Source organism: Pseudophryne corroboree, chromosome 3 (genome assembly GCF_028390025.1).
Source record: "Pseudophryne corroboree isolate aPseCor3 chromosome 3, aPseCor3.hap2, whole genome shotgun sequence".
NCBI classification, from domain to species: Eukaryota; Metazoa; Chordata; class Amphibia; order Anura; family Myobatrachidae; genus Pseudophryne; species Pseudophryne corroboree.
Genome location: NC_086446.1, coordinates 802,481,831 through 802,505,994, shown reverse-complemented (window position 1 = coordinate 802,505,994; position 24,164 = coordinate 802,481,831). Strand labels below are relative to the sequence as shown.

At 49.3% G+C, this 24,164-nt stretch overlaps 1 protein-coding gene across 1 annotated transcript in view; it reads right to left on the bottom strand.

The window, feature by feature from the left end:
- Nucleotides 1-24,164, bottom strand: part of CCDC172 (coiled-coil domain containing 172) — a 246,152-nt gene that overhangs the window by 125,014 nt on the left and 96,974 nt on the right. Inside the window, exon 4 of the mRNA XM_063963338.1 lies at nt 14,192-14,357. Coding sequence (XP_063819408.1) covers nt 14,192-14,357 — 166 coding nt within the window. The remainder of the gene's footprint in view (nt 1-14,191; nt 14,358-24,164) is intronic.

The window sequence follows — 24,164 nt, the reverse complement described above, 5'->3', positions numbered from 1 at the left end:
TACTTCCGCTATACGCCAGTCTTTGGGAACCATACCTGATACAACTGAATCCTTAAAGATCAAAGATAGCGGTTTTGCCAGTTCAGAGTGAAGCTCCATTAGAACCCTTGGGTGAATACCATTGGGCCCTGGTGATTTATTAATCTTTAAATGTTTTAATCGGTCACAGACTACTTCCTCGCTTAAATAAGTACCTATCAGTGGGATATTCTCATTATTGAGATTGTGTGTCAGTCCCTGAAATGGGTCCTCTCTAGTGAATACTGTTGAAAAAAACTCATTTAGTGTGTCCGCTATGTCATTATCATTTTTGCTTAAGACTCCCAACTTGTCTTTTAAAGGGCCTATACTCTCCTTCTTTAATCTCTTGCTATTAATGTATTTAAATAATTTTTTGGGATTCGCTTTGCTTTCCTTTGCTACTAGTTTTTCAGTTTCTACTTTAGCCGCTCTTATTTCCTTTTTGCAAATTTTGTTACATTCCTTATAGTGCTGAAATGACTCTGCTTCCCCGTCAGATTTGTATTTTTTAAATGCTCGCCTTTTCTTGCCCATAAATTCCTTAATCTTTTTGTTAAGCCACATCGGTTTATGATTTTTATTCCTTTTTTTTCTACTCATAGGAATAAATTTGAGTGTATTTTTAGCTAGCAGGAATTTTAGTACCTCCCATTTCTCCGTAGTATTTTTTCCTAAAAACAAACCTTCCCATTCAATATCCCTGAAAAATACCCTCATCTTTTCAAAATTTGCTTTGCTAAAGTTTAGAGTCCTAGTTGAGCCAGTATAGGGCTGTTTATGGAAACGGATATTGAATGTGACCATATTGTGGTCGCTGTTTCCTATGGGTTCCTCTACTATAATAACTGATACCAAATCCCCATTGTTTGTTAATACCAGGTCTAAGATTGCATTGTACCTAGTTGGTTCCTCAATTAGTTGGACTAAGTAGTTATCATTAAGTGTGTTTAAAAACATATTGCCCCTAGCAGTATCACATGAATCGTTTTTCCAGTTTATCTCTGGATAGTTAAAATCTCCCATCACTACTATGTCTCCTACTCCTGCTGCTCTTTCAATTTGCTTTAGTAACAATTCCTCATCAGATGCGTTGATACCAGGCGGCCTATAGCATACACCCAATACTAACTTTTTTATTCCTTTTTCCCCGCATGCAATTTCTACCCATAATGTCTCGACAGTGTCTACAGTCCCCTCCTGAATATCTTCCCGTATATCAGGTTTTAAAAACGGCTTTACGTAAAGACACACCCCTCCACCCTTTTTATTTATTCTGTCTCTCCTAAACAGTGTATAGCCCTCTAGATTGACTGTCCAATCATGAGATTCATCCCACCAAGTTTCAGTAATGCCTATAATATCATACTGTTTGCTTGCTGCAAGTATTTCTAGTTCACCCTTTTTACCAGTAATGCTTCTGGCGTTTACATACATACAAACAACTAAGATAAGTATTTTCCCTTGCGTTAGGGACATCTTTCACCTTATGTAGCAATGATGACCTGTAATAGTCATTGGTTAGTGCTTTGGTAAAATCCCTTTTAGTACCCATGTTAGTAACCTTACCGCCTGCTCTTACCCTCCCCCCAACTTCTCCCCCATTTCGTTTACTACCGCCATCCCCACTATTCTCACTGCATGACCCGTAGTTTCTAGCTAAACCCTCCCCCCAGGCTCCTAGTTTAAAATCTCCTCCAACCTTCTAACCATCCTTCCCCCCAGCACCGCTGCCCCCTCCTCAGTCAGGTGCAATCCGTCACGACAAAAGAGATGGCGCCTGACTGAGAAGTCCGCCCAGTGTTCCAGGAACACAAACCCCTCTTTCCTGCACCAATCCCTAAGCCACACATTTACCTCCCTAATCTCCCTCTGCCTCCCTGGACTAGCGCGTGGCACGGGTAATAATTCTGAGAATATTACCTTAGATGTCCTTGCCTTCAGTTTCTTTATAAGTCCCTATAGTCTTTCTTAAGGACATCCCACCTTCTGCTAACTTTGTCATTGGTGCCAACGTGCACCAAGACCGCCGGGTCTTTCCCAGCCCCTCCCAACAATCTATCTACCCGGTCCGCGATGTGCCGTACCCGAGCACCCGGGAGACAACAGACTGTACGGTGATCACGGTCCCGGTAGCAGATTGCCCTATCTGCCTTCCTGATGATAGAATCCCCTACCACCACCATCTGACTAGGTACCTCTCTATCTTTTATCCCAACCGCGCCAGAGGGACCGCTCCTCTGGATGCTAGAGGGAGCAGTCTCCTCCGGCACCGTCATTTCTTCACTATCATCCTCCGATTCCTCGTCCAATCGGGCAAATTTGTTCGGGTTTGATAGTTCGGAGATGTCGAGCCTCCCCCTCTTTTTCTTCCTTCTAACTGTGACCCAACTGGCTACCTGATCATCATCCTCTTCTACCAGTGACCCCTCCCGCAACTCCTCCACCGTTCTGTCTAAACTACGCTCGAGATTGTGAATCTCCCTCAGTCGTGTAACGGTTTGCTCTAGATCAGTTACCTGGGCTTCCAGGGCAACAGTTCGCACACACCTCGTGCAGATGTAATCACACTGGGCCGGTAGCTCCAGGTGTGCATACATCTTGCACGACATGCACTGAGTGAGGTCCCCAATCACAGCCCCTCCCATATTGTTTGTAAGGTCTACTTATCTATCTTTGTGCGGGTCTTGGTCCTTCACTTTTATGCAGCCGTAGTACTCTCTCCTGCAGCACCTATACTCCACTTAGCAGTTGCAGTTGTTCCAGCTCACTGCACCTCCTTTTCACTCGGCTTCCAGCTCCTGCTTAAAGAAAGAAAAAAATGCCCCTCACACACGCACAATCACAGCCCCTCTGCTACTCCAAGTAAGAGACCCTCTCACTCACTCACAAGGTCAGCCCCTTGCAGCCTCACCAGAAGTTTAATGGTACTGCAAATGTGTGTTCCTGATTGTGTATTATAAAACTCACCTTTTTCTGTATTCTAACTCACCTTTTTGCTGTTTAAAACTCACACTTAGAAATCCAAGCAGCACTTAAAAGAGACAAGCCTTTACACAGAGCAAGCTCCAAAGAGTCTAATCACTGTTTATATAGGCTCAGCCAGCTGCTTTAATCAGCCCCTCCTCCTCCTGATTACTCCTGATTACTCACACCTGAGTTAACCCCTCTGGCTTTTCACCTCACACTTTTTTTTTCCCCTCCAAACCCCCCCCCCAGTACAGATATATTAAAACAAAAAAGAAACAGTATAGATACAAACAATCAGATTCAGATTAACTTTCTCTCACAATATTACTATCCCTATATGGATAGACAGAGATTAATCAGAGTTCACCTTTTTGCTGTTTAAAACTCACACTTAGAAATCCAAGCAGCACTTAAAAGAGACAAGCCTTTCCACAGAGCAACTGTACTACACATGATGATATTTTGGTTTTTCCCTATATGGTGAGAACTCTTCTGTCGGAAGAATATGAAGTTATGAGGAGAATCTGCACTACAAAAGGAATGTATTGATATACTATTATCTTCATTCATATACATATATTGTCCAGGCGCCTGTTTGTACATTTATCCTTTTTTTGCTGTGTTCATAATTCACAATATGCACAGATGTCTGTTTGTGACCCAATGAGAACTTCAATACTATAAGCTGTTGCCGGGTGTCAAACTTAATTGATAATCCACTCATGGAATCTGTCTGTGCCATCTCAACCAAAGAGGTCTGAAGCAAAGAACTGGCTTTGACAACAAGACCATCAAGGTAAGGAATGACAGTCACCCCCTTGGACCTCAGAAGAGCTGTCATCATGGCTATAATCTTTGTGAACACTGTCGGAGCTGCTACCAGTCAGAATGGGAGTGTCTTGATTTGGTAATGTAAGTTCTGAACCTAAAACTGGAGAAGGCACGGATGTCCTTTCAAAAGGAAGTGTGTAAATATTCATCCTTGATGTTCATAGATACCATGAACTCACCTTGCTCCATACTTTTTACTAATGACCTCAGAGACTCTGAAAGCTGGACAATGTGCTGTGTCCAGAGAAAGGAAGGCACAGGGGTCTCATCCACTGCACTATGGTTTGTGCAAGACAACCAAAACCTGGCACTTCTTGGTATAATAGAATTAACCAGCATAAATGAACCATTGCCTCCATTGTACCCTGCGAGATTATCTCTGTTTGGGACCAAATGAGCCAAGACTGGTCACCAAGACATTCTCTTCCCTACATGGCCGACATCCATAGCTGCAACACTCAAATACTCTAAGGCTCCCTGGGAATGGGAATGTTCCACCAAGTTATGTCATTCTGTTTTTGGCCTATTATACTCCGAGCCCTCAGAAGCATTTACTATCCATTTGTCAACAGCCTAAGGGGGCTAATCAGATCCGTACGCAGCGACTGCATTCGGGTGGTCTGCGCATGCATACACCTTGTGGCTGTATCCTTCAAGGATGCGGCCACAAGGTGATTGACAGCGGCAGCTGTCAGAGAGAGTTGGGACAGCCGCTCTGATTAATAAAATGGCGGCTGACTGACAGCGCAGCCTGAAAGGGGTCAACCTTAATTTGATGCGTCCGCAATATAATTGCGGACACTTTGGGAGGTGGCACCACACAAGCTGGGCGGTATTCAGCATGTGCAGAGATTTACGAAGATCTTGCTGGGTACGCTGCCATCTGCGTCCATCTCTGAATCAGGTCATTTATATCATTTATGTTGAAGCCATAAGAGGTCTAAAATGGCCCCACCACCCTGCATTCTTCTCCCATAAAGGATTGTGCACTAGGGATTGAAATGTTTGCAGAGTAAGACAATCTTGAAATGGAGACATCCACAGTTGGAGGGGATTCCCATTTGCCGTATTGACACTAGAAAGAGGGTCCTGGAACTTATGGCATAGCCTTGCCCATGCTTGGCTAGCCAGGTTCTCCATATCCAGGGAGAAAGGGAATGACAACATTTGCTTAAAAAAACAGCGCTCCTTTAATGTTTTGACTAAGAACATTAATTAGTAGAAAGGGAATGACAACATTTGCTTAATTTTAAAAACTTAAAACAAAGACCCTCTAAAAGCTTCAGGCTCTGGGATGCCCAGCTCCCAAACTAAGACATCTACACCTTACATTGTAAGCCCATTCTAAAACTGTGAGGAAACCTTAAAACTTAAAGAATCATTGGACACTTACACAAACACAAACTAGCCAGGATATGCACAAATTTTCATAAGAAGCCATTAATCAACACTGATGAGGCAAAGCCTCTAACCCACGTCAGCTCCACCAGAGCAGATGCTACGAAAACCTGCTGGTCAACTGAACTTGGAGTATAAGAATCCCCTGAAGTAGCAGGGGAATATGGACCCCCATATAACTCCTACTGTGAGCTAGATACCAGCTAAACAAGCTGATCAATGGAGTCAGCCATGGGCTTTTGCCACAGTGGAAGCAGTACCCCAGCACAGGCTACACCTGATGCCAGGATGCGCAAACGGCGTCAGAACCTGATTGTAACCCCAGCAATTAGGAATCCTCCTATTGATAGCAGTACACTACCCAGTCTTATCTCTCTTGTCTGACATGACAGAGTAAACACAAAACAAACATCCACAAGACAATAGCAGTCAGTACACAGTTAGAAAAAGCTGAGCCTGCAAGACAGTCTCAGTGCCCATTATATCAACCTATGCACAGCATGGTCACCACAGCCACTGTAACAGCCTATGCACCCCATGGTCACCACAGCCACTGTAACAGCCTATGCACCCCATGGTCACCACAGCCACTGCAACAGCCTATGCACCCCATGGTCACCACAGCCACTGCAACAGCCTATGCACCCCATGGTCACCACATCCACTGTAACAACTTATGCACACCGTAGTCACCACAGCCTCTGTAACAACCTATGCACCTCATGGTCACCACAGCCACTGTAACAGCCTATGCACCCCATGGTCACCACAGCCACTGTAACAGCCTATGCACCACATGGTCACCACCACAGCCACTGCAACAGCCTATGCACCCCATGGTCACCACATCCACTGTAACAACCTATGCACACCGTAGTCACCACAGCCTCTGTAACAACCTATGCACCTCATGGTCACCACATCCACTGTAACAGCCTATGCACCCCATGGTCACCACAGCCTCTTTAACAACCTATGCACCTCATGGTCACCACAGCCACTGTAACAGCCTATGCACCCCATGGTCACCACAGCCACTGTAACAGCCTATGCACCCCATGGTCACCACAGCCACTGTAACAGCCTATGCACCCCATGGTCACCACAGCTTCTGTAACAGCCTATGCACCACATGGTCACCACAGCCACTGCAACAGCCTATGCACACCATGGTCACCACAGCCACTGTAACAGCCTATGCACCCCAAGGTCACCACAGCCACTGTAACAGCCTATGCACTCCATGGTCACCACAGCCACTGTAACAGCCTATGCACCCCATGGTCACCACAGCTTCTGTAACAGCCTATGCACCACATGGTCACCACAGCCACTGTAACAGCCTATGCACACTATGGTCACCACAGCCACTGTAACAACCTATGCACCACATGGTCACCACTGCCACTGCAATAGCCTATGCATCCCATGGTCACCACAGCCACTGTAACAACCTATGCACTCCATGGTCACCACAGCCACTGTAACAGCCTATGCACTCCATGATCACCACAGCCACTGTAACAGCCTATGCACCCCATGGTCACCACAGACACTGTAACAGCCTATGCACACCATGGTCACCACAGCCACTGTAACAGCCTATGCACCCCATGGTCACCACAGCCACTGTAACAGCCTATGCACTCCATGATCACCACAGCCACTGTAACAGCCTATGCACCCCATGGTCACCACAGACACTGTAACAGCCTATGCACACCATGGTCACCACAGCCACTGTAACAGCCTATGCACACTATGGTCACCACAGCTTCTGTAACAGCCTATGCACCACATGGTCACCACAGCCACTGCAACAGCCTATGCACCCCATGGTCACCACATCCACTGTAACAGCCTATGCACACCATGGTCACCACAGCCACTGTAACAGCCTATGCACCGCATAGTCACCAAAGCCACAGTAAAAGCCTATGCACACTATGGTCACCACAGCCACTGTAACAGCCTATGCACCCCATGGTCACCACAGCCACTGTAACAGCCTATGCACACCATGGTCACCACAGCCAATGTAACAGCCTATGCACCACATGGTCACCACATCCACTGTAACAACCTATGCACACCGTGGTCACCACAGCCTCTGTAACAACCTATGCACCTCATGGTCACCACAGCCACTGTAACAACCTATGCACACCATGGTCACCACAGCCACTGAAACAGCCTATGCACCCCATGGTCACCACAGCCACTGTAACAGCCTATGCACCCTATGGTCACCACAGCCACTGTAACAGCCTATGCACACCATGGTCACCTTAGCCACTGTAACAGCCTATGCACTCCATGGTCACCACAGCCACTGTAACAGCCTATGCACCCCATGGTCACCACAGCCACTGTAACAGCCTATGCACTGCATGGTCACCTCAGCCACTGTAACAGCCTATGCATACCATGGTCACCACAGACACTGTAACAGCCTATGCACCCCATGGTCACCACAGCCACTGTAACAGCCTATGCACACCATGGTCACCTCAGCCACTGTAACAGCCTATGCACTCCATGGTCACCACAGCCACTGTAACAGCCTAAGCACCCCATGGTCACCTCAGCCACTGTAACAGCCTATGCACACCATGGTCACCTCAGCCACTGTAACAGCCTATGCACTCCATGGTCACCACAGACACTGAAACAGCCTATGCACCCCATGGTCACCACAGCCACTGTAATAGCCTATGCACACCATGGTCACCTCAGCCACTGTAACAGCCTATGCACTCCATGGTCACCACAGCCACTGTAACAGCCTATGCACCCCATGGTCACCTCAGCCACTGTAACAGCCTATGCACCCCATGGTCACCTCAGCCACTGTAACAGCCTATGCACCCCATTGTCACCACAGCCACTGTAACAGCCTATGCACACCATGGTCACCACAGCCACTGTAACAGCCTATGCACACCATGGTCACCACAGCCACTGTAACAGCCTGTGCACACCATGGTCACCACAGCCACTATAACAGCCTATGCACCCCATGGTCACCACAGCCACTGTAACAGCCTATGCACTCCATGGTCACCACAGACACTGTAACAGCCTATGCACACCATGGTCACCACAGCCACTGTAACAGCCTATGCACACTATGGTCACCACAGCCACTGTAACAGCCTATGCACTCCATGGTCACCACAGCCACTGTAACAGCCTGTGCACACCATGGTCACCACAGCCACTATAACAGCCTATGCACCGCATAGTCACCAAAGCCACAGTAACAGCCTATGCACACTATGGTCACCACAGCCACTGTAACAGCCTATGCACCCCATGGTCACCACAGCCACTGTAACAGCCTATGCACCCCATGGTCACCACAGCCACTGTAACAGCCTATGCACTCCATGGTCACCACAGACACTGTAACAGCCTATGCACACCATGGTCACCACAGCCACTGTAACAGCCTATGCACACCATGGTCACCACAGCCACTGTAACAGCCTATGCACACCATGGTCACCACAGCCACTGTAACAGCCTGTGCACACCATGGTCACCACAGCCAATATAACAGCCTATGCACCGCATAGTCACCAAAGCCACAGTAACAGCCTATGCACACTATGGTCACCACAGCCACTGTAACAGCCTATGCACCCCATGGTCACCACAGCCACTGTAACAGCCTATGCACCCCATGGTCACCACAGCCACTGTAACAGCCTATGCATTCCATGGTCACCACAGACACTGTAACAGCCTATGCACTCCATGGTCACCACAGCAACTGTAACAGCCTATGCACCCCATGGTCACCACAGCCACTGTAACAGCCTATGCACACCATGGTCACCACAGCCACTGTAACAGCCTGTGCACACCATGGTCACCACAGCCACTGTAACAGCCTATGCACCGCATAGTCACCAAAGCCACAGTAACAGCCTATGCACACTATGGTCACCACAGCCACTGTAACAGCCTATGCACCCCATGGTCACCACAGCCACTGTAACAGCCTATGCACCCCATGGTCACCACAGCCTCTGTAACAGCCTATGCACTCCATGGTCACCACAGCCACTGTAACAGCCTATGCACACTATGGTCACCACAGCCTCTGTAACAGCCTATGCACTCCATGGTCACCACAGCCACTGTAACAGCCTATGCACACTATGGTCACCACAGCCGCTGTAACAGCCTATGCACCCCATGGTCGCTACAGCCGGTGTAACAGCCTATGCACACCATGGTCACTACAACCGTTGCAACATCCTATGCACCCCATGGTCGCTACAGCCACTGTAACAGCCTATGCACCCCATGGTCGCTACAGCCGCTGTAACAGCCTATGCACCCCATGGTCGCTACAGCCGCTGTAACAGCCTATGCACCCCATGGTCGCTATAGCCGCTGTAACAGCCTATGCACCCCATGGTCGCTATAGCCACTGTAACAGCCTATGCACTCCATGGTCCCCACAGCCACTGTAACAGCCTATGCACTCCATGGTCACCACAGACACTGTAACAGCCTATGCACACCATGGTCACCACAGCCACTGTAACAGCCTATGCACACCATGGTCACCACAGCCACTGTAACAGCCTATGCACACTACGGTCACCACAGCCACTGTAACAGCCTATGCACCCCATGGTCACCACAGCAACTGTAACAGCCTATGCACACTATGGTCACCACAGCCACTGTAACAGCCTATGCACACCATGGTCACCACAGCCACTGTAACAGCCTATGCACACTATGGTCACCACAGCCACTGTAACAGCCTATGCACCCCATGGTCACCACAGCAACTGTAACAGCCTATGCACCCCATGGTCACCACAGCCACTGTAACAGCATATGCACACCATGGTCACCACAGCCACTGTAACAGCCTGTGCACACCATGGTCACCACAGCCACTATAACAGCCTATGCACCGCATAGTCACCAAAGCCACAGTAACAGCCTATGCACACTATGGTCACCTCAGCCACTGTAACAGCCTATGCACCCCATGGTCACCACAGCCACTGTAACAGCCTATGCACACCATGGTCACCACAGCCACTGTAACAGCCTATGCACACTATGGTCACCACAGCCACTGTAACAGCCTATACACACCATGGTCACAACAGCCTCTGTAACAGTCTATGCACCCCATGGTCACCACAGCCTCTGTAACAGTCTATGCACTTCATGGTCACCACAGCCACTGTAACAGCCTATACACACCATGGTCACAACAGCCTCTGTAACAGTCTATGCACCCCATGGTCACCACAGCCTCTGTAACAGCCTATACACCACATGGTCACAACAGCCTCTGTAACAGTCTATGCACCTCATGGTCACCACAGCCACTGTAACAGCCTATGCACACTATGGTCACCACAGCCACTGTAACAGCCTATGCACCCCATGGTCACCACAGCCTCTGTAACAGCCTATGCACCACATAGTCACCAAAGCCACTGTAACAGCCTATGCACCCCATGGTAACCACAGCCTCTGTAACAGCCTATGCACAACATGGTCTCCACAGCCTCTGTAACAGCCTATGCACTCCATGGTCACCACAGCCACTGTAACAGCCTATGCACCCAATGGTCGCTACAGCCGCTGTAACAGCCTATGCACCCCATGGTCGCCACAGCCACTGTAACAGCCTATGCACACCATGGTCACCACAGCCACTGTAACAGCCTATGCACCCTATGGTCGCTACAGCCGCTGTAACAGCCTATGCACCCCATGGTCGCTACAGTCGCTGTAACAGCATAAGTAGCTCATGGTTGTCATAGCCACCGTAACAGCCTATGCACCCCATGGTCGCTACAGCTACTGTAACAGCCTATGCACCCCATGGTAGCTACAGCTGCTGTAACAGCCTATGCACCCCATGTTCGCTACAGCCTTTGCACCCCATGATCGCCACAACCACTGTAACAGCCTATGCACCCCATGGTCGCCACAACCTCCATAACAGCCTATGCACCCCTGGCCAACACAGCCTCTGTAACAGCCTATGCACCCCATGGTCACTACAGCCGCTGTAACAGTCTATGCGCCCCATGCTTGCTTCAGCCGCTGTAACAGCCTATGCACCCCATGGTCGCTATAGCCGCTGTAACAGCCTATGCACCCCATGGTCGCTACAGCCGGTGTAACAGCCTATGCACACCATGGTCACTACAGCCGCTGCAACATCCTATGCACCCCATGGTAGCTACAGCTGCTGTAACAGCCTATGCACCCCATGTTCGCTACAGCCTTTGCACCCCATGATCGCCACAACCACTGTAACAGACTATGCACCCCATGGTCGCCACAACCTCCATAACAGCCTATGCACCCCTGGCCAACACAGCCTCTGTAACAGCCTATGCACCCCATGGTCACTACAGCCGCTGTAACAGTCTATGCACCCCATGCTTGCTTCAGCCGCTGTAACAGCCTATGCACCCCATGGTCGCTACAGCCACTGTAACAGCCTATGCACCCCATGGTCGCTATAGCCGCTTTAACAGCCTATGCACCCCATGGTCGCTACAGCCGGTGTAACAGCCTATGCACACCATGGTCACTACAACCGCTGCAACATCCTATGCACCCCATGGTCGCTACAGCCACTGTAACAGCCTATGCACCCCATGGTCGCTACAGCCGCTGTAACAGCCTATGCACCCCATGGTCGCTACAGCCGCTGTAACAGCCTATGCACCCCATGGTCACTATAGCCGCTGTAACAGCCTATGCACCCCATGGTCGCTATAGACGCTGTAACAGCCTATGCACCCCATGGTCGCTACAGCCTCTGTAACAGCCTATGCACCCCATGGTCACTACAGCCGCTGTAACAGCCTATGCACCCCATGGTCACTACAGCCGCTGTAACAGCCTATGCACCCCATGGTCGCTACAGCCGCTGTAACAGCCTATTCACCCTATGGTCGCTACAGCCACTGTAACAGCCTATGCACCCCATGGTCGCTACAGCCGCTGTAACAGCCTATGCACCCCATGGTTACTACAGCCGCTGTAACAACCTATGTACCCCATGGTCGCTACAGCCGCTGTAACAGCATATGTACCCCATGGTCACTACAGCCGCTGTAACAGCCTATGCACCGCATGATCGCCACAACCGCTGTAACAGCCTATGCACCCCATGATCGCCACAACCACTGTAACAGCCTATGCACCCCATGGTCGCCACAACCTCCATAACAGCCTATGCACCCCTGGCCACCACAGCCTCTGTAACAGCCTATGCACCCCATGGTCACTACAGCCGCTGTAACAGTCTATGCACCCCATGCTTGCTTCAGCCGCTGTAACAGCCTATGCACCCCATGGTCGCTATAGCCGCTGTAACAGCCTATGCACCCCATGGTCGCTACAGCCGGTGTAACAGCCTATGCACACCATGGTCACTACAGCCGCTGCAACATCCTATGCACCCCATGGTCGCTACAGCCGCTGTAACAGCCTATGCACCCCATGGTCGCTACAGCCACTGTAACAGCCTATGCACCCTATGGTCGCTATCGCCGCTGTAACAGCCTATGCACCCATGGTCGCTACAGCCGCTGTAACAGCCTATGCACCCCATGGTCGCTATAGCCGCTGTAACAGCCTATGCACCCCATGGTCGCTACAGCCGGTGTAACAGCCTATGCACACCATGGTCACTACAGCCGCTGCAACATCCTATGCACCCCATGGTCGCTACAGCCGCTGTAACAGCCTATGCACCCCATGGTCGCTACAGCCACTGTAACAGCCTATGCACCCTATGGTCGCTATCGCCGCTGTAACAGCCTATGCACCCATGGTCGCTACAGCCGCTGTAACAGCCTATGCACCCCATGGTCGCTATAGACGCTGTAACAGCCTATGCACCCCATGGTCGCTACAGCCACTGTAACAGCCTATGCACCCCATGGTCACTACAGCCGCTGTAACAGCCTATGCACCCCATGGTCGCTACAGCCGCTGTAACGGCTTATGCACCCCATGGTCGCTACAGCCGCTGTAACAGCCTATTCACCCCATGGTCGCTACAGCCACTGTAACAGCCTATGCACCCCATGGTCGCTACAGCCACTGTAACAGCCTATGTACCCCATGGTCGCTACAGCCGCTGTAACAGCCTATGCACCCCATGGTTACTACAGCCGCTGTAACAGCCTATGCACCCCATGGTCGCTACAGCCACTGTAACAGCCTATGTACCCCATGGTCGCTACAGCAGCTGTAACAGCATATGCACCGCATGATCGCCACAACCGCTGTTACAGCCTATGCACCGCATGATCGCCACAACCGCTGTAACAGCCTAGGCACCCCATAGTCACTACAGCCGCTGTAACAGCCTATGCACCCCATGGTCGCTACAGCCGCTGTAACAACCTATGCACCCCATGGTCGCTACAGCAGCTGTAACAGCATATGTACCCCATGGTCGCTACAGCAGCTGTAACAGCATATGCACCGCATGATCGCCACAACCGCTGTTACAGCCTATGCACCGCATGATCACCACAACCGCTGTAACAGCCTATGTACCCCATGGTTGCTACAGCAGCTGTAACAACCTATGCACCCCATGGTCGCTATAGCCGCTGTAACAGCCTATGCACCGCATGATCACCACAACCGCTGTAACAACCTATGCACCGCATGATCGCCACAACCGCTGTAACAGCCTATGCACCGCATGATCGCCACAACCGCTGTAACAGCCTATGCACCCCATGGTCGCTACAGCCGCTGTAACAACCTATGCACCCCATGGTCGCTATAGCCACTGTAACAGCCTATGCACCGCATGATCGCCACAACCGCTGTAACAGCCTAGGCACCCCATAGTCGCTACAGCCGCCGTAACCGCCTATGCACCCCATGGTCGCCACAACCGTTGTACAAAGAAACATTGTAAGTCAGCACCTTTACCAGTATAACCTACCATTGCTTAGCGCGTCGGCCTCCACATCTAGGCTTAGGCTTTCTGCTTTGGCCTGTTCCTGGATCAGCTCCTCTCTGTTACTTGTCAGCCCATAATTGTTGACGTAAGCCAGAATATCGCTCGTAAACCGCTCCTCTTCCAATGCCCGCTCTTTCTTCATCTCTTGCTGGTACAAATATAATAATTGCTGATAAGAATATGCTGCTCCCATAGATGAAACATGAATAATTATTATCACTGTGCTTCATTTATAGAGCAGACATAAGGGATGATTACGAGTCTTACAGCACATGTGCAGCAGCGAATTATCGTATACAGAATTTCCATATTTCCGTCCTGTTCTGAGTCGGATTTGTCCGTCTATGAAATAATAAGATTTTACTCACCGGTAAATCTATTTCTCGTAGTCCGTAGTGGATGCTGGGACTCCGTAAGGACCATGGGGAATAGCGGCTCCGCAGGAGACTGGGCACAACTAAAGAAAGCTTTAGGACTACCTGGTGTGCACTGGCTCCTCCCCCTATGACCCTCCTCCAGACCTCAGTTAGGATACTGTGCCCGGAAGAGCTGACACAATAAGGAAGGATTTTGAATCCCGGGTAAGACTCATACCAGCCACACCAATCACACCGTATAACTCGTGATACTATACCCAGTTAACAGTATGAACAATAACTGAGCCTCTCAACAGATGGCTCAACAATAACCCTTTAGTTAAACAATAACTATATACAAGTATTGCAGACAATCCGCACTTGGGATAGGCGCCCAGCATCCACTACGGACTACGAGAAATAGATTTACCGGTGAGTAAAATCTTATTTTCTCTAACGTCCTAAGTGGATGCTGGGACTCCGTAAGGACCATGGGGATTATACCAAAGCTCCCAAACGGGCGGGAGAGTGCGGATGACTCTGCAGCACCGAATGGGCAAACTCTAGGTCCTCCTCAGCCAGGGTGTCAAACTTGTAGAATTTAGCAAATGTGTTTGACCCCGACCAAGTAGCTGCTTGGCAAAGTTGTAGAGCCGAGACCCCTCGGGCAGCCGCCCAAGAAGAGCCCACCTTCCTCGTGGAATGGGCTTTCACTGATTTAGGATGCGACAGTCCAGCCGCAGAATGTGCAAGCTGAATCGTACTACAGATCCAGCGAGCAATAGTCTGCTTTGAAGCAGGAGCACCCTGCTTGTTGGGTGCATACAGGATAAACAACGAGTCAGTTTTTCTGACACTAGCTGTCCTGGAAACATAAATTCTCAGGGCCCTGACTACGTCCAACAACTTGGAAGCCTCCAAGTCTTTAGTAGCCGCAGGCACCACGATAGGTTGGTTCAAATGAAAAGCTGATACCACCTTAGGGAGAAACTGGGGACGAGTCCTCAATTCTGCCCTATCCATATGGAGAATCAGATAAGGGCTTTTACATGACAAAGCCGCCAATTCTGACACACGCCTGGCCGAAGCCAAGGCCAACAGCATGACCACTTTCCACGTGAGATATTTTAATTCCACGGTTTAAAGTGGCTCAAATCAATGTGACTTTAGGAAATCCAACACCACGTTGAGATCCCAAGGTGCCACTGGAGGCACAAAAGGAGGCTGAATATGCAGCACTCCCTTAACAAAAGTCTGAACTTCAGGTAGTGAAGCCAGTTCTCTCTGGAAGAAAATCGATAGAGCCGAAATCTGGACCTTAATGGAACCCAATTTTAGGCCCATAGTCACCCCTGACTGTAGGAAGTGCAGAAAACGGCCCAGCTGAAATTCCTCCGTTGGGGCCTTCCTGGCCTCACACCACGCAACATATTTTCGCCAAATGCGGTGATAATGGTTTGCGGTCACTTCTTTCCTAGCTTTAAATAGCGTAGGAATGACTTCCTCCGGAATGTCCTTTTCCTTCAGGATCCGGTGTTCAACCGCCATGCCGTCAACGCAGCCGCGGTAAGTCTTGGAACAGACAGGGCCCCTGCTGCAGCAGGTCCTGTCTGAGCGGCAGAGGCCATGGGTCCTCTGAGATCATTTCTTGAAGTTCCGGGTACCAAGCTCTTATTGGCCAATTCGGAACAATGAGTATAGTTCTTACTCCTCATTTTGGGGGTCATTCCGAGTTGTTCGCTCGCAAGTGAATTTTAGCAGATTTGCTCATGCTAAGCCGCCGCCTACTAGGAGTGAATCTTAGCATCTTAAAATTGCGAACGATGTATTCGCAATATTGCGATTACACACCTCGTAGCAGTTTCTGAGTAGCTTCAGACTTACTCGGCATCTGCGATCAGTTCAGTGCTTGTCGTTCCTGGTTTGACGTCACAAACACACCCAGCATTCGCCCAGACACTCCCCCGTTTCTCCAGCCACTCCTGCGTTTTTTCCGGAAACGGTAGCGTTTTTTCCCACACGCCCATAAAACGGCCTGTTTCCGCCCAGTAACACCCATTTCCTGTCAATCACATTACGATCGCCAGAACGATGAAAAAGCCGTGAGTAAAATTCCTAAGTGCATAGCAAATTTACTTGGCGCAGTCGCAGTGCGGACATTGCGCATGCGCATTAAGCGGAAAATCGATGCGATGCGAAGATTTTTACCGAGCAAACAACTCGGAATGACCCCCATTCTTATTATCCTCAGTACCTTGGGTATGAGAGGAAGAGGAGGGAACACATAAACCGACTGGTACACCCACGGTGTCACCAGAGCGTCCACAGCTATCGCCTGAGGGTCCCTTGACCTGGCGCAATATATTTTTAGCTTTTTGTTGAGGCGGGACGTCATCATGTCCACCTGTGGCCTTTCCCAATGGTGTACAATCATTTGGAAGACTTCTGGATGAAATCCCCACTCTCCCGGGTGGAAGTCGTGTCAGCTGAGAAAGTCTGCTTCCCAGTTGTCCACTCCGGAAATGAACACTGCTGACAGTGCTAACACATGATTTTCCGCCCATCGGAAAATCCTTGTGGCTTCTGCCATCGCCATCCTGCTTCTTGTGCCGCCCTGTTGGTATACATGGGCGACCGCCGTGATGTTGTCTGACTGGATCAGCACCGGCTGGTGTTGAAGCAGGGGTCTAGCCTAACTTAGAGCATTGTAAATGGCCCTTAGTTCCAGAATATTTATGTGTAGGGAAGTCTCCTGACTCGACCATAGTCCTTGGAAGTTTCTTCCCTGTGTGACTTCCCCCCAGCCTCGAAAGCTGGCATCCGTGGTCACCAGGACCCAGTCCTGTATGCCGAATCTGCGGCCCTCTACAAGATGAGCACTCTGCAGCCACCACAACAGCGACACCCAGGCCCTTGGAGACAGGGTTTTCAGCCGATGCATCTGAAAATGCGACCCGGACCACTTGTCCAACAGATCCCACTGGAAGATCCTTGCATGGAACCTGCCGAATGGAATTTCTTCGTAAGAAGCTACCATCTTACCCAGGACTCAAGTGCATTGATGCACCGACACCTGTATTTGTTTTAGGAGGTCTCTGACTAGAGATGACAACTCCTTGGCCTTCTCCTCCGGGAGAAACACTTTTTCCTGTTCTGTGTCCAGAACCATACCCAGGAACAGTAGACGCGTCGTAGGAACCAGCTGCGACTTTGGAATATTCAGAATCCAGCCGTGCTGTTGTAGCACTTCCCGAGATAGTGCTACTCCGACCAAGAACTGCTCCCTGGACCTCGCCTTTATAAGGAGATCGTCCAAGTAGGGATAATTATAACTCCCTTTTTTTTATTTTTGAAGGAGTATCATCATTTCGGCCATTACCTTGGTAAATACCCTTGGTGCCGGGGACAGACCAACGGCAACGTCTGGAATTGGTAATGACAGTCCTGTACCACAATCCTGAGGTACTCCTGGTGAGGAGGGTAAATGGGGACATGCAGGTAAGCATCCTTGATGTCCAGTGATACCATGTAATCCCCTTCTTCCAGGCTTGCAATAACCGCCCTGAGCGATTCCATTTTGAACTTGAACCTTCGTATATAAGTGTTCAAGGATTTCAATTTTAGAATGGGTCTCACCGAACCGACTGGTTTCGGTACCACAAACATTGTGGAATAGTAACCCCGGCCTTGTTGAAGGAGGGGTACCTTGATTATCCCCAGCTGGAAGTACAGCTTGTGAATTGCCGCCAGTACTACCTCCCCTTTCTCCGAGGGCAGCAGGCAAGGCTGATTTGAGGTAACGGCGAGGGGGAGTCGCCTCGAACTCCAGCTTGTATCCCTGTGATACTACTTGCAGAACCCAGGGATCCACCTGTGAGCGAGCCCACTGGTCGCTGAAGTTCCCGAAACGCGCCCCCACCGCACCTGGCTCCACCTGTGGAGCCCCAGCGTCATGCGGCGGACTCAGAGGAAGCGGGGGAAGATTTTTGATCCTGGGAACTGGCTGTCTGGTGCAGCTTTTTTCCCTCTTCCCTTGACTCTGTACAGAAAGGAAGCGCCTTTGACCCGCTTGCTTTTCTGAAGCTGAAAGGGCTGTACCTGATAATACAGTGCTTTCTTAGGCTGTGAGGAAACCTGAGGTAAAAAAAAATTTCTTCCCAGCTGTTGCTGTGGATACGAGGTCCCAGAGACCATCCCCAACAATTCCTCACCCTTATAAGGCAGATGTGCCTTTTAAAGTCAGCATCACCTGTCCACTGCCGGGTCCCTAATACCCTCCTGGCAGAATGGACATTGCATTAATTCTGGATGCCAGCCGGCAAATATCCCTCTGTGCATCCCTCATATATAAGACTACGTCTTTAATATGCTCTATGGTTAGCCAAATAGTATCCCTGTCCTGACAGGGTAACAGACCCCGCTGCAGCAGCACTATCCATGCTGAGGCAATTGCAGGTCTCAGTATAGTACCTGAGTGTGTATATACAGACTTCAGGATAGCCTCCTGTTTTTTTATCAGCAGGCTCCTTCACAGTGGCCGTATCCTAAGACGGCAGTGCCACCTTTTTTGACAAACGTGTGAGCGCCTTATCCACCCTAGGGAATATCTCCCAACGTGACCTATCCACTGGCGGGAAAGTGTACGCCATCAGTAACTTTTAGAAATTACCAGTTTCTTATCGGGGGAACCCACGCCTCTTCACACACTTCATTCACTCATCTGATGGGGGAACAAAACACTGTCTGCTTTTTCTCCCCAAACATAAAACCCCTGTTTTGTGGTACTCGGGTTAATGTCAGAAATGTGTAACACATTTTTCATTGCCGAGCTCATGCAACGGATGTTCCTAGTGGATTGTGTATATGTTTCAACCTCGTCGACACTGGAGTCAGACTCCGTGTCGACATCTGTGTCTGCCATCTGAGGTAGCTGGCGTTTTTTGAGCCCCTGATGGCCTTTGAGACGCCTGGGCAGGCGCGGGCTGAGAAGCCGGCTGTCCCACAGCTGTTACGTCATCCAGCCTTTTATGTAAGGAGTTGACATTGTCGGTTAATACCTTCCACCTATCCATCCACTCTGGTGTCGGCCCCACAGGGGGCGACATCACATTTATCGGCATCTGCTCCGCCTTCCACGTAACCTTCCTCATCAAACATGTCGACACAGCCGTACCGACACACCGCACACACACAGGGAATGCTCTGACTGAGGACAGGACCCCACAAAGTCCTTTGGGGAGACAGAGAGAGAGTATGCCAGCACACACCAAAGCGCTATATAATACAGGGATTCACACTTCCCACAGTGATTTTTCCCTTATAGCTGCTATAATACACAATTTTGCGCCTAAATTTAGTGCCCCCCCTCTCTTTTTAACCCTTTGAGCCTGAAAACTACAGGGGAGAGCCTGGGGAGCTGTCTTCCAGCTGCACTGTGAATTGAAAATGGCGCCAGTGTGCTGAGGGAGATAGCCCCGCCCTTTTTTCGGCGGACTTTTCTCCCGCTTTTTATGGATCTCTGGCAGGGGTATTTTTCACATATATAGCCTCTAGGACTATATATTGTGATTAATTTGCCAGCCAAGGTGTTTTTATTGCTGCTCAGGGCGCCCCCCCCTAGCGCCCTGCACCCTCAGTGACCGGAGTGTGAGGTGTGCATGAGGAGCAATGGCGCACAGCTGCAGTGCTGTGCGCTACCTTGTTGAAGACCGAAGTCTTCTGCCGCCGATTTTCAGGACCATCTTCATGCTTCTGGCTCTGTAAAGGGGACGGCGGCGCGGCTCCGGGACCGAATGATCGAGGTCGGGTCCTGTGTTCGATCCCTCTGGAGCTAATGGTGTCCAGTAGCCTAAGAAGCCCAAACTAGCTCCAATCAGGTAGGTTCGCTTCTTCTCCCCTTAGTCCCTCGTAGCAGTGAGTCTGTTGCCAGCAGATCTTACTGAAAATAAAAAACCTAAAATATACTTTCTTTTCTAGGAGCTCAGGAGAGCCCCTAGTGTGCATCCAGCTCAGCCGGGCACAAGATTCTAACTGAGGTCTGGAGGAGGGTCATAGGGGGAGGAGCCAGTGCACACCAGGTAGTCCTAAAGCTTTCTTTAGTTGTGCCCAGTCTCCTGCGGAGCCGCTATTCCCCATGGTCCTTACGGAGTCCCAGCTTCCACTTAGGACGTCAGAGAAAGGATGTTTTGCCCTGAGATGTCGGAGTGCCACTGGCCTGTACATAAAACTCTGTGCAATTCTGAGCCGTGCGTATGGGGAAGGGAAACTGGTTTCAGACGGATCTCTTGCACATAGCACGTGCACATACTGATGATGACAGTTGCAGCGGGCAGCGTAACCTCAGTGTGCGGCGCGGCTTTACTGTTTGCAGGCGCACAGGTAAAATATAGAAACATAGAATTTAATGGCAGATAAGAACCACTTGGCCCATCTAGTCTGCCCCTTTTTTTTTTACATAGTTTTTTTCTCTAACCTTGTTTGATCCTTATTTCTGTGTAAGGATATCCTTATGTCTATCCCATGCATGTTTACGTTGCTTTACTGTCTTATCCTCTACCAGCTCTGATGGGAGGCTATTCCACTTGTCCACTACCCTTTCTGTGATGTCATTTTTCCTCAGAATTCCTCTGAATCCCCCCCCCCCCCCCCTCCAGTCTCAGTGCATGTCCTCATGTCCTATTGCTTCTCTTCATTTGGAGAATGTTTCCCTCCTGGACTTTGTTATAACCCCTGATATACAGTACAGTATGTGACAGTCTCTATCATGTCCCCCCTTTCCCTTGTCTGCCCCACACTATACATATTGTGATTTCTTTCTGGGTCTGTTTTGTGATGTAGGCCATGCACCATTTTAGTTGCCCTTCTTTGTACAGTTTCTAATGTATTAATATCCTGGTGCTCACATTAGCTGACCGGATACTGAGAATAAAAAATCTACAAAGAAATATAAGTAGGCGCTGGTGTACTGGCTATGAGACACTGATGATATTAATACTGACTGCAGCTTCACTTATTTGAGGTGCTGAGCCTCAAAAAACAAAAATAAATAAAAACCACAGAGAGAAGCGCTGTCACTAAAGTATTAATATATTTTATTAAAAATGACCTTATTCATATATAAAAATTATGAGAAAACCTAAACATCCTGTGACTTTAAAAATCTTTTAGCAGCAACACATCAAAACATGTAACAATTTGTATTCCTCACTAAGGTCTCCTTTGGAACAATGTATCAATCTACCCTTTATATAATGTATGGTAACTCTTGTGATTAACAGGAATTCCTTAGAATAAGCTCCACGCGTGGGCTGATTGAAACACTTGAAACCATATATTGGTAGAGGGTTTAAAAGTTCATCCGTGATGTATATAGGGATTATTCACATTGATGTCATCCGCTCCATTATTTGTGAAATCCCTATTTAGCTCTTATTTCTCAATAATGCCGTCCAGAATTGATCAGCTTTTCTTATGAAGCTTATAATTGCACAATAACAGATTAAGCATGTGACGCTATTTTGGAGTCTGTTATTATACTTAACCCAACTTATGCAATGGGCAACAATTGTGTTATGTCCGTAGGGCGCCGGCTGCCCGCTCTGGGGACACTGCAATAGAATGTGCAGGGCTTGTGAGAAATAATAAATAAAACGCTCACAGTCTCATTCAGATCGGCATAAAAATTCAAAGGCTATAATGCTCTCTCACCACTTTCCATCAAGCTTCACCTGGAGCATACTGCTAGCTGTCATAAAGCTGGTGGTGCTCACATTAGCTGACCGGATACTGAGAATGCTCAAAGGCAGTAAATAAAGCTTCCACGACAGCCCCTTAGTGTCCGACTCAGAATCAGCCCCATATTAATTAGCGCTGTACATCCAGGGGATCATGATACAAACGATATAAAACAGGTAAGGTAAAGATGGCCCTGGCCAGATTAGTTCACGCTCTCACAGGAGATAGTGGGGAAGGTGTGTGTGGCTAATGTAATACAGAATAATAATCTGCGGCTAGTAATAGAGCACCCATTGGTCACTGTGCGGCTGCCGCTGGTGGGGTACGGCTAGTGAAGAGCGGGAGAGACTCCTGGCCAGGGAGGAGCACTGTCATACGTGCTGCATGACTACATTCTGAACAAGTGTCTGACAGCTCCTTCCCTTTTTCTCATTCCACTTACGAGAGAGAGTTCCACACCTGTTCTCATACCTGTCACATCAGAAGTACGGTATTAGCCGGTCTCCTGCTCAGAGCGTGCCCACCTTATGTGCCGGTAAATGGCGTATTCACCGCTCTGGACTTGAACTTTAGAGGCCTCAATTATAGCAGCAGCTCTGACCCTCGCCTGAAAAGTGGACGCCTGCTGCTAGTAATTGCTCCTAACCTGGGATAAGGACGGATTTCTTCTGAGAGTCGGGCTTTATTTTTATCATTTTGTTTCTGCCTTATCCCCTAGGGGGATAACATGTACCTGCTAAATAAAAACCACTTGTGTTCTGGCAACACCAAAATTGCTGGACTGCGGCTGAGCTCTTAGGGGGTGTGCTGCGTGTGCCAACCACGTACCCCAGGATACAGCAATCCTGCCACATTTCCAAAGCTTCTTTCAGTTCAGACCTGCTCGGTCAGGCGCCATGTGACACGTGATCTGACAGCGCCATAATGGCGCAGAGACAGAGATGATCTCCCAAGCTCCGCCACTGGGTAAGATGGAAGTCTGCTGGATGCTCTATAGTCGTCCTAAGGATGACTCTACCGTCACTGAATTCACAATCGGCACAATGCTAAGCTCTTACCGCTGTTACACAGGAGCAGAATTCCAGTAGCTGGGGACGGACAAGAGGCAGACGCTCTGTGAATATAAATCCCCATTAGGATGTGCACTGGGGGGTATGGTGGGCACTCGGTCCTGTACAGCACCACAGCGGCATTGGGAGAGGTGTGAGTAAATGTAACGCACGGTTCAGTGCACAGTGCAATATAAATGATGAGGCGGCATTGCCAAAAAGATCAGTCCAATGAGGTGTAACCAAGCCTATAAAACGGAATAGAGATCGTACTCTCCCCAGACTGCTGTGAGCTTATTGCTAATATAGTTTATTACTAATATATTTACCATTATTTGTAAAACTGCAGCACATAACTTCTCATGTTATATAAAAGAAGTGTAAAGTGTACAGGTTAAATATACGACCTGAGCTGACGGATATTGGGGGTAATTCAGACCTGCTCGCTAGGCTGCGTTTTCGTAGAGCGGGCGATCACGTCTAAACTGTGCATGCGTATGGGTTTGTACGAAGAATCCATTCACACAGGCGATCGCAAGGAGAGTGACAGGAAGAAGGCGTTTGTGGGTGGCAACTGACTGTTTTCAGGGAGTGGTTGGAAAAACGCAGGCGTGTCCAAGCGTTTGCAGGGCGGATGTCTGACGTCAATTCCGGGCCCGGACAGGCTGATGTGGTCGCAGCGGCTGAGTAAGTCCTGGGCTGCGCAGAGACTGCACAACATCAGTCTGTACAGCTCTGCTACACATGCGTTCGCACACTTACACAGCTAAAATACACTCCCCTATGGGCGGCGACTCTGCAAACGCAGGACTGCAA